The following is a 12,075-nucleotide window of genomic DNA, read 5'->3' as shown; positions in this document are numbered from 1 at the left end:
GGGGCAAGTCACGCACCATTCGTAATGAAGAAAATAACTGCAATAAAAAGGAAACCAGCGTCGCCACAGACTAGGAAAGTGGATTGAAGAGCTCGCACCAGACCAGTGGCTCGCACGAGAACGAGCGCTGCACTGCAGTAAAGTGAACTAACTGTACGCGCTTCGATTCGACTAGCTTCGACCGTACATGGGCAGCGCCATATTGGGGATGGTCTGGAGCGCGACTGCTGCGTGGCGACTCAGTTCGAAAAGGAAGCTTGGGAGTTTCGGTACCCTGGGAACATTCAGTGACTCTAGTTCACCATTTACAAATTCAATGGCCAATACAATCCAATCGAATCCAACCTATCTGCAACCCAAGATGGCGGTCCCTTCCTCAGAGGCGTCAGCCAGCGCCCCGCAGACCGGCTGAATGGAGGATGCGCCCGAGGTGGTGCGTGTCCTGGGGTGCCACCTCCTCCGCCGCCTGAGCGTCAATCGGCCCGCCGACGACAACGTGCTCGTCTGCCCGTTCGGCGTCGTGGCCGTCCTGTCCTTGGCCATGGCCGGCGCCCAGCGATCCACCGAGCGCGAGATGGCCAGCGCGCTCCTCACCAAGGTTCCGCAGTTCCACAAGTCCATGCGGCGACTGCTGGTCTTGCCGTCGCCGGGCAGCCCGCCGCCGGAGGAAGAGCACCACGTCTTCCGGATGGCCAACCGAATCCTGCTGACCAGCGCCCTGCCGCTCACGGACTCCTTCCGCAAGATCGGGGAGCGCGTGTACCACACCCTGGTGTCCCAGGCCAACTTCTCCCAGAGGCCCGGCGAGGAGCGCAGGCTTATCGAAATGTGGGCCGAGTGTAACACGGGAGTGAGGGGCGCTCTTCCAGCAAGCTGCTCGCTGGACGCATCCACGCGCATGGTGCTGCTCAGCGTGGTCTGGCTGAACACGCTGTGGAAGCACGGCTTCCAGAGGCCCACAGCCACGCGGAGGCCCTTCGACGGAAGCACGGCCTGGGTGACGACCATGTGCAACACGGCCACCTACGGCTACGCCTGCCTGCAGGAGCCCGCCCTGAGTGCCGTGGACTTGCCGCTCATGTGCGACGGTTTCTCCGTCACAATCCTCCTGCCGCAGACGTCGCTCAACGAGCTCTGTGACAGCATAACTTCAGAGGTGAGTGAGTTCTCAGAGGGGAATAATTCCTGCAGGGTTTCCATTTGGTATTTATTCAATCGAGCGAATTCATATACCGACGGTTAAGGTTGGTTCACAAACTTGCGATCGTTGCATTCACAATCAAAACGACGGAAACGACCAGCACACCGAGATAACCGTGACTTCTGATTTATTCGCTAAGCGACCTCTTGCATCGCTTGCCGCTTTGTGTGCGGCGAACACTTGTCCCGGTGACTTTGTTGTTGCTGTCGTTTTGTTTGCTGCGCACGCAACCGACATAAATGTGTGAACCGGCTTTTATACCGATGATGCTTCGGCCATTTTACTTCCCGAGTATATTTGATGTTTCCGCACACCATCTTGCGGCTTTTGTCGCGTATGCTTTGGTTGGTGGAAGATTCTCGGAGACTATATGCCCCAAGTTACTTGGGGACACGCGCCAGGTGGCTTTGAACACCGTGCTTTCGACCACTGTGCACGTTCGACTCAACAGAGAATATGTCCACCCCGACAAAAACAGGGGTCTCCCACGAACAACAATCGTGATTCGGCGTTTCTAAAGCGTTGTGGAAGCTGCTAATTTCCGCCATAGCAACTGCTCTCTGCTACAGGGGTATTTGGTTTTCGAACGGAGAAAGCCTTCGATTGTCAGACCAATTTTAATATTTATTTATAATGGTTCGAATACGTACGTCGTTCTTGCGTCTGGAGAGAAAGTGCTTCGATAGTGAAATAGTTGCAGTTACAGCGATGGGTGATACATTGTAGCCTAATATTATAGCGTGCCTGGTAGCCGACCAGAATATGCATTGCGTCAACACGTACGTACATATGTGGCATCATATCCGACCATAAACACATTCACTGATAGATGTAGGGCCCGTTGGATGTGCTCGCTCACTGGGTGTGTTCCCACGTCACCCACGTCATAAGTAGTAGGTCGTCGCAGCGCCGCCTAGCTTGCATCACCATCACCGCCAGCGGGTCTCGCAAAGTCTCACAGGAAGCGCGACGCTAGCAAGACGGACGGGTCTTCCGATTTGCGGTGTCTAGTTGAGCTTCAGCGTGTTTGCCGCTTGGGGATCCACGGATGATGACGTTGTGCGCAGGCCTTGTCTTCTAGTTGCTATTGGGTAGTCTTGTACTTCACGCGTTACGAGTAACAGGTTGCTTGTAGCTCTTTCCTTTTTTTTTGTAATGAAGTAATTATCACTTTTTTTAAGAGAAGTATCTCGTTCCTTTATGATGAAGTAACGCGTAACGGTATTTAATTACTTCTGGGCCCGTTTGCTCGAAGCCGGTTAACTTTAACCGCGGTTAAAAGTTAACCGCCCTTCCCTACTAGGTACCTACAAGTACCTAGCCAAGTTTGACGAGGGCTGGATGAGCGATAGCTCCGTGTTTTATTATGGGGTGGTAGCTGGTGTCCCCTACTGGCTGTAGCGAATATACGTGGCTTCCGTGGAAAGTTTCCCGAAATGGGGGGACCCAAAAATGCCCGCTGCCTGGTTTTCGCGACGGAGCGCGGCATACATTTGAGCTTAAGAAGCAATTTTTATTGCTCGTGGTACAAATAATCGGCAAGGTAAAACTAAATTAACCCTTGTTTCGAAATTTTCTAAATATTTGGCTGTATGAAGTGAAGAAAAGCCTCGTTGAAATTTCCTTCCGAGTTCGAAAGAGGACGACGAAGTTGAGTCCTAGAAACGATGAGAAAAAAGTGAGCAGTGAAAGGCGGGCGGTACATCGGCAGCATGGTTGGCCAACATGTAAGAAGTGTATATAACACCGTCATAAATTGAAAAAACCTGTAACTCGGCTCCACTGAAAATTTACCTTTTAGTAAATTACCCGAACATCGAGAAGAACGCTGGAAGTGTAATTCTACAATCCGCGCGCGCTGGCGTTCCACTTATAGAGGAATTGAAGTAAACAATCATAATAAATCTTCGACGAACGCGCGTGCACGGTAAAATTTGGTGGTGGTGGTGGAAAACCTCTTTATTGGCCCTGCGAAAACCCCTACCCCTCCGTCACCCCTGCACCAACACACCTACGCACAGTCTGCCGGTGAAGCAAGCGCCGGGTTCGCTGGACGAAACCCCTTTGTCCCTCCAAGTCCACACACATCACACCATCCTTGAAGTCCTCCGGCCAGTCCTGGGTCCCCGATGCCTCATGCCCCCGTTTTAGGCTTTTTGCTTCAGAACAGTTATTACTGCAGACGCCAGCAGGTCCAGCGCGTGTAACTACACTCGTAGCATGCCTTTGTGTGCTATCAATACCCGGTCGATTGAGTCAAGGCAATCCACTTTCCAAAGACGTTGCCATGCCGACAACTATCGCGTTCATTTAGGCTTAGGAATGGCCAGAGTCGAAAGTCTATCTAAAAAATGCGGCGAGGTCGTTGCTCATGTTTGGCGTTTTAAGTGAGGTAAGGCAACGCGAAAACCTCCTGCACCATTCATTGCTGACTAACGCGCCCGCTACTGCAGCTACTACGACGTATTAGTTCCAAAGCGAGCGGCGCTCACTCACCGGGGCACCGCCATGTTTCCCCGCCGTCCTTGCTCTGCCGGTCACGTGACCCAAAATTCCCCCTCGTAGGGAAATCCGGTTAACCGCGGTTAGTTAACCAGCTTCGAGCAAACGGGCCCTGGAGAACACCACGAGCGCCCAACCTAGTTGTCAGCCCAGCTTGTGCCTATAATTTGCACATCAAGACAACGCTGGATAGACCATAAAAAGAGGCGATCAAGTTACGCCAGTATAGCCATTATTCCTAAATAAACTCGGGAAAAAGCGAGGAGTAATTAACGACGACAAATATTGGAAGCAACACATTCAAGGTAACGAGACAATAACATGTTACTTTCAAGCTGAGAAACTCCTTCTTTTCAAAGCACAGTAACGAGCAACGTACTTAGTTACTTTATAAATGAGCAACGAGTAAGGGTATTTCGTTGCATGATTTCAGTAACGCGTACGTGTCTGGCATCGGGTAACACCCCGAGCGATCGTCCCGCTCTCGACGCAGGTCCTGCAGCAGGTCTTCGAGGCCGTGAGCAGAACGCGTCGTCGCATGCGACTCGAGCTTCCCAAGTTCACGGCCGCCTTCGAGACGGAGTTGGGCGACGTGCTGAGGGACCTCGGCATCCGCGAGGCCTTCACGGACGAGGCTAACTTCAGTACCGTGACCACGGCCACTCCCGTCAGCCTCACCTGGGTCGTGCACAAGCTTGAGCTGTCCGTGAACGAGGGCGTCTCGACGATCACCTCGACCCCGCGCAGCAACAGCGAGAGGGACGCGGCGGCGCCGCACGAGCTCGAGTTCCTCGTGAACCGTCCATTCGTCATCTGCGTCCGGAAACTCGACATACTCGTACTGCTGGGTTGCGTGCGTAGGATACAGGAGGCCCGATGACCTTCTGAAGAGTGCGTGAACACGCTGAGCATATGGTGTGAACAAGGTCTTTAAGCTCAGCCCAGCTAGACCAAGATCGTACTTTCAGTGTCCCCAAGTTTAATGAGAACGCGTTGTTTGTAACCTATAAGGTTGGTTCACGCATTACCGTTGGTTGCGTTCATGACAACCAAAATGACAGTAACGACCGGAACACCGAGACAACCGTGACTCATGATCGCTTCACGAAGCTATATCTTCCATTGTTTGTCAAGTTGTGTACTGTGACCTCCTGTCCCGAAGACGTTGTCGTTGCTGTCGTTCCGGGCACTCTGGACGGAACCGCGACGCAAATGTCTGAACCAGGTTTTATGGCTTTTTTTTCGATGCAATCAAGGGGTGAAGAGCCATAGCGTGTTCTACACCAACCGGCATCGTTGAAACGTGATCGCATCTTGGGCAATATGCTCTTTTTTTTTTTTTTTTTTCATGTGGGAGCGCAGTTGGTCGTGTTTTAGTCGAGTGGGACTCTCTTCGTATCAAAAGGCCTCCAGGATGTTTCAATAAATATGAGCGTTGCAGTCAACGTCGAGTCGGTGAGTTCTGCCTTGAAATAAGAGTCAACGAGCAGACGAGATGGTCACAGATAATAACTGTGTAAAGACCAATGGATCCGACAAGAACACGCTGAAAGAGAGAACACAACGTTTGTGCAGAGCGAGTTATTCTCAACGCAGAAGACGTTCGTCAAGAGCGCCATGACAGCACTCAAGGCAACTGAAGCCTCGGACAAGAGGTACCCACTCAACTCCTCTCATTCTTTCTACCCTTATCACCCTCCCCCCTCCCTTTTCTCCTTTTTCTTTAATAAAGATGTTTACAAAAACAACATCGAGGCCAACGTGACTGCGATTAAAAAACCTCAATGTCTGATTTAACTACCGCGTGGGATCTTTTTTAGTGATGGGGAGGGGGGGAAGTCGGGCTACGATTTTCTCTAAGATTGGTTCAAGTTTTATGAACGGCATATCATACAAAAAGAGAAATCTTCCAAGCTTTTAAAATCAGGGTGAAGGGCGATGCATGTATCAGCACTTCCGCAGTACTTCTATCAGATAAGGAATTTGAATTCATCTCACGAGAAGTTTGATTACAACCAAATGGTTGGTTGGGTGTGTATATATATATTTGTTTTTGCGAATAAAAATTCAGTTGACAGTAGCGCATCGTTTCGTCTATTCCTTCTGTTGTCCTTGTTTTCTGGCGCTTTTCGAATCTAAATCGGGTTGTTGTAGCTTTTTTTACGATACAAAATTTATACTGGTGTAGGCGTTTAGCGACAATGAGTGGAACTCTGAGAATGAGTGGCATAGTGACCATCTGTTATGTATATGCAAGAAATACATTCTGAAAGAAAAACGTTAAAAATACATCTAGGACTAGGACCAAATGAACATCTTGGCAACTGCACCACCTTCTTGGGCCTTGGTCAGCGTCTGGGGACGCATGGAAGGACACGAAAGCACGGATTCATTTTCTTTCTCATACTCGATTGTTCAAGCTGTTATAGAAGGTTGTTGTATATACTGTAAGTATGTATTATTTTATATAATTATTTTCTTCTTTTTTTTTTTCTCTCCTTTCTTGTCCCCAACCCTACTTCTTTCTTTTTTGCGAAGTAGCAAATCAGCTTTTAAGCAGGTTGACCTTTTCGTCGCGTGCAAAGCGATCCTGCCGTCGGGCGACGCTCGTCAGTTATTCGTCGCAAGCGGATCCGCGTTCGCAAAGCAGGGGAACAAGAGACAAACACAAATCTCCGAACGCAGCTAAGTGACTGGTGCGCGACCGAAATAATCCGCCTGGTCCGGGTATCGAACCCGGGACCTCTGCATTACAGGTGGTGTTGCGAACGCGGTTGTATAAAGATCCCGTGCAATTGCACGCGCACTCGATGACATCAAGTGCGCGTGGCATTGTACTGGGTTTTTATACACCCGCGTTCACAACCGCTTTGCGAACGCGGATCTGCTTCCAGTGTGAATAAGCGGTAAAAACTGCGCTTTAAAAAAAAAAAAAAAGCATAGTTAAATTGTTTTTTTATCTGAGAGTCGCTCGTGGTTGTCCTCACTTTCCCGTGCTCGTGTTCCTCGCGCATCTTCCTCGTCTCTTAGTGGCGTTATCATTGTCATCAAAACATGACAGAGAGTGAAGATCGCGCTATACGCTAAAGGCTCTGAAGGTGGTGCCTGCCAGACGCTCTTTATTAGAATGGCCTACAAAGTGGCACTAAATAAGCAGCGCTTCAGAGTAACAAAACTTACCCATCTTGTGACTTAAAATCATGGTCATCTCAACTTTTATCTGAAATCACCGGAAACGCTCTTCCGTGCTCCACAACTGTTTAAAAAGGCTCTGAAACCCGCATACACACACACAATATATGTTGTTATGTTAGGCGTTAAAATGGTGTATCAGGACATTTCCGAGAAATTGTTTCACTTTAGAGTTGCGTAGTTTTTTTGTTTTTTTTTAATAGAAATGCACACCTGCCAGGCTCGCCGGGATGGCGTTAGGGAGATCTGAGCGGGGGGGGGGGGGGGGGGGGAGGGGGGGGGGGGGGGAGTGAGGGAGAGAAAAAGTAGTAGCAACAACAGAATGGATAACTTTACACACATTTTTTTTATTTACTTACAACAGAGCAGGAAATGAACTGTTTCGTCCAAACTACCAACAAGCTACACCACTGGTGATTTGCTAAATGTTCGACGTTGCTAACGCCTCCTTTTACACGAAGTCCTCGGAATACTGTCGACCATAACAATGTTCGCCCCTGTGACACTTCGCCAAAAGAACGTTACCGAGGGTTGTGTAAGACATGAATGCGCGGAACTGGGTGCGATTTTTCTTTATTACGCTGAACTGCCTTTCGCATTCAGCGTTGCTGTGTGGTATTGACAGGATTTCAAGTAATACTGCTGAGATACGACCAAACTTCAGGAGTCCGTCGGCGTCTTTGATGAGGGAAATGGTGTTCCACTCAAGGAGGATAGAAGGGTAGGAGAGGGCATGACGTCAGCCGCCCAACATGACCACATCACGAGACCGTAGCTAGCGTTCGATCTGATAAAACCTACCGGACGGAGCGCGCGCAAGCCTGCAAGGAATCCTCCTACAATCAACCATCCATATCACACGTGACATGTCACGCGCACCAATCGCCAGAGAGATCTACGGTCACGATGGCCACAACATCGTTTACACTTTGTATGACTAGGCTTCACCAGTATTGCAACGTGCCCCCTCCTAGTACTTCTAACCTCCTTGTTTCGCTCACGTAATTTCATCCACCATTTTGTTCTCATAAGTTGCGTATCCTCAAATCGGTACTGCACAAAGGCTTACAGGTTTCATTGCGCCTCTTTTTTTTTTAATTGTTTTCCCATAAATTAAACATTTTCTCTCTCGCGCACTCAGTATACGAACTCCATTCGAGCATCTTATTTGTCACACAGTTTTTGGAACTTCGTGGAAGCGAAGGAAATCACCATCTGTTTATATTATAATTTCCATAAATTTAGCGAGGGGAGAAGTGGCTTTATTTATGTATCCAAAGCCCCTTGGAGGAAAAAAAATGTACCTTGCTCGTCAAACTTATACGGAACACTTGTGGAATATTGAATACAGAAAAACGATACAATATGAGAGAACTGCGCATATTTATGTGAACTGAAGGTATTCTACGGACATAGTGGGGCACAAAGATAAATAGATTAGGGCTAGCGCTAGCTGTGCACGCACACAGAAAACAAAAAAAATAGAACAATAAAACAGTAGGCTTAGCTTGTGTTCCAAATAAGTTTGATGAACACTGTACATTGGCACCAGACCCAAATCCAGAGTTCTGCGGCCTCTCGTTGCCCAGGGAAAGAGCCAAGCCAAGCCACTCCACTCCGGTCAATTAAGAAAGTGTAGCGTTACACACACACACACACACACACACACACACACACACACACACACACACCACACCACACCACACCACACCACACCACACCACACCACACCACACCACACACACCACACACACACCACACACACCACACCACACCACACCACACCACACCACACACACACACACACACACGCATACACACACACAAACAAACAAACAAACAAAATCTCGGGTGCACTGGCGGGCACTTTGAATTTCTTTTTTTTTTTTTGGCGTGTCAGAGGCCTTATAAACAGTTCGCGACAGAGAAAAACAAAAATTACATGAACTTCCTAACACCGAATCTAATGCTGAGGGAGTCGCACCTTGGAATCACGACGATCGGCTGTTGCGTCTGCTCTCCACAAGCACCAAAATGGCGGCACCCACAACAATATCGGAGAAGATAGTAGTGTCGATACTTTAAGCGTAGCTTATTTAGTGGCCCTATAGACCGTTTTACTGAAAGAGGGCGAGAGAGAAAAGGGGAAAGGGCTACCGGCGCTTTCCCCCTTTCTGATTGTGTAGAAAGAGTGAAAGTCCCGGATGAGAGGCTTCGCCGGTGTTGGGTGTCTGCTGTGCCCGAACTTCGTTCGCGCTTTCTTTTCTGTTTTAAACTCGCAAACTTAATTAGAGCCAGTGGCTTCGATGGCAACAGTACCCCGGTCATCGGGACACCATTGCTGGGTCATAGGGTGCAGGAATAACGACAGAAAGCATAGAATACTGTCCGAGGACATATGCAGCTTGCAAGGGACCCGGCAGGCGAGAGCGGCTGCAATGTCTTTGAGCTCCATCGTTTTCCAGATGACCCCTGTCTCCGGCGGCAGTGGATTGCGTCCGTAAACCGAAAAGGCGTTTCCTCAACGCCATCCTCTGGACTTCGCTCGGAACATTTCGTGAATAGAGCGCGCACCGAACGCTGTACCGCCGATGAACATGGGGTACGCTCGCAATGTGCATGCGAATTTTCCAATGATAACTGCTGTTTCAGCTTGTAAAATTTCGTAACTGAATCTATCTTAATAGTGATAATTTGCAGTGCTGACTGACTCGGTTTCATCATCTACAACACTTAGTTGAAGGCTCATTTCCGCCGTCGGGAGAGGCTGGAAATTGTTGAAAACGTAGTTCTTTTGTTTGTTTTTTAATCGCGATCTCCTGCACGATACTAGAGAGCCGGCAAATGCGCTCCTTGGAGTGCCGCTGGTGGGTTGTTTCCGTTGACTAAGGCGCTTTGAGGCGCTCGATAGTCGCTGCAGGAACGTCCCGTGTGTTGCGATCTGCGTTTTCGAGCCCAGTGTGCACGTTTCTTTGTTTGAGTCATGGCATCCGCCAGTGTGGCGACGGGGGGAACATCGGCAGCGAACGTGCCAGCGATAGAAATTGGGGGTGAGTACTCAAAATATTGCATCAAATACTAAAATAATTCATGGCTAATTCGAGGCTTTCTGCGGTTCGATAAAAGTGCATCTAGAGCGTCTTCGTCGTTCATTCACAAGGAGATACAAGAACAGGGACACGAAGATAAAAACAGCACAGCAAGACGATATGTAGCAGCTTCGGGCGTTTACAAAGTTAACTGAGGTTCCCGTTTCGCGTATCGCTTGTTGATTACAACTAAAAGCGGCTACGTTAAAATAGGCCCATTGCAAGCGGAGTGTATAAATGGTTCATCATTTCCAGTCATGCGGAAAGCAATGGAGCTTAAAAACATTCCAGCCGTACTTGCCTTGCCGGATTCCATGCAAGCTACATAGGTCCTCGGACAGTATTCGACGCTTTCTGTCGTTATTCGTGCACCCTATCACCCAGCAATGGTATCCCGATGACCGGGGGACTGTCGCCATCGAAGACCATGGCTCTAATTAAGTTTGGGAGTTTGAAACGTAGAAGAAAGCGCGAACGAAGTTGGGGCACTGCAGAAGCTCAACACCGGCCAAGCCTCTCATCCGGGACTTTCACTCTTTCTACACAATCAAAAAGGGGGAAAGCGCCGGTCACCCTTTCCCCTTTTCTCTCTCGCTCTCAAAATGGCGCTACCCACGATAAAACGGTCTATAGGTCTACAGCAACAGTAGGCCTGAGTACAATGAAATGTTTTACGCAAGCCGTAGCCACTGGACCCCCAGTGGCTACGCCTTGTAGCCACTGGGGTTTCGCAGGCACGAGATCGTGCCTGTGGAACTGGCACGAAAACGTGCCTTCTTCAGAGCCACAAGATCGTGGCTCTGAAGCGACCGATGTATGTACTCTCTCTCGCAGAACGGGCTCTTCTGCAACAAAGGCAGACTGGCAATAGCCTTCGCTGCCGTCCATTGGTCCATTCCCTCTTTGGTTACGTGCCAAAAGCCCTCTGAAATGAGAACATTGATCCGTTCGCATTTTTCGAAGCAGCGATACTGACTTGTCAAAAAAGAGAAAGAAGATGGCAGCTTATTGTCGAGCGAGCCTTACGAGCGCGAGCCATATTTCTCGAGGCACAAGAGGAAGCCGACCGAACGATCGGAGCTCCAGGGCCATTTGGGACCAAACCGGAAGAAATAGAACGCACAATCCTCGACTTAGACACTCGCCGTGCATAGCTGTTTCCCCATGGCTTCGGCGCAGCCCAAATCTGCAAGCCCTGACAAATCGGGCCCTCCGCCGAACGAGTCTCTGACCGCCGACGGTTCTGCCCTCTCTGGAGGACCGCCAACGGTGCCTCCTACCGATCCTGCGGCCCTCAAAAAGGGACGCGCAATCCAGGAGAAATCGGGAAAAGGCCTAATTTTAGGCACGTCCAGCCTGCCAAGAACACCACCTTCTTCGAACTCGCTGGACGTCTTCTCCAAACTGGTCAATCCCGACGTCCGCTTCGGTCAGGACAATCAGACCGAACCTGGCACAGTAATCGGCCAGCGCGCGCTGTCGGCCCCTCAAGTCATACCAGGCAATGCCGCTTTTGTCCAAAACGTCTCCCCGAACAAGCGAGTCCTCGACGACACAAAACTCCGACATTACAAGCCTTCCGCTCAGGACGAGAATCGTGGTTCGGACGGGCGTTCTAGTTGGAGCAAATATGTCTTTCCGGACAATCAAGTTCTTAGCGACACGGGAATCGAACCCGAGAAACGTTACACTCAGGACAAGCATCCTCGTGCGGACCAACATTCTATTAGATGCAAGGATGTCTCTTCTGACAAGCGAGTTCTCAGCGACACAGAAATTAATCCCGAGAAGCCTTCCACTCAGGACAAACATCCTGGTGCAATCAAGAGTCCTGGTACTAGCAGGGACGGTTCTCAGGACAAGCCTGTCCCCAGCGGCAAAAATCTCAGGCCCGAGAAGCGTTCTGCTCAGGACAAACGTCCTTGTGCAGACAAGTTCCTTGGTACAAGCAGTAGCGTCGCTACAGACATGCAAATCCTCAGCAGCACAGAACTCCAATCAGAGAAGTCTGCTGAGGACAAGCATGCTAGTGCGGACAAGCATCCTAAAGACGTCTCTCCGGACAAGCAAATCCTCGGCGTCACAGCGCTT

At 49.6% G+C, this 12,075-nt stretch overlaps 1 protein-coding gene across 1 annotated transcript; it reads left to right on the top strand.

Annotated features, from left to right (window-relative positions):
* The first annotated feature begins 412 nt into the window (after positions 1-412).
* LOC8053985 (heterochromatin-associated protein MENT-like) lies at positions 413-4,583 on the top strand. Its single transcript, XM_029979297.2, has 2 exons — positions 413-1,156; positions 4,197-4,583. The coding sequence occupies exons 1-2, from the start codon at positions 413-415 to the stop codon at positions 4,581-4,583; spliced, it is 1,131 nt and encodes a 376-aa protein (XP_029835157.2).
* The last annotated feature ends 7,492 nt before the right edge of the window (positions 4,584-12,075 follow it).

The sequence above is a fragment of the Ixodes scapularis genome, unplaced genomic scaffold (assembly GCF_016920785.2).
Source record: "Ixodes scapularis isolate PalLabHiFi unplaced genomic scaffold, ASM1692078v2 PGA_scaffold10__122_contigs__length_95168666, whole genome shotgun sequence".
Classification (NCBI taxonomy): domain Eukaryota; kingdom Metazoa; phylum Arthropoda; class Arachnida; order Ixodida; family Ixodidae; genus Ixodes; species Ixodes scapularis.
The sequence above is the reverse complement of the archived record's forward strand: the minus strand, read 5'-3'. Positions and strand labels throughout refer to the sequence as shown.

Excerpts from the sequence above, each read along its gene's own strand:
- LOC8053985 (XM_029979297.2), top strand. The coding sequence starts at position 413 with ATGGAGGATGCGCCCGAGGTGGTGCGTGTCCTGGGGTGCCACCTCCTC. Across the intron at positions 1,157-4,196 it reads GTGACAGCATAACTTCAGAG|GTCCTGCAGCAGGTCTTCGA; the intron begins GTGAGTGAGTTC and ends CTCTCGACGCAG.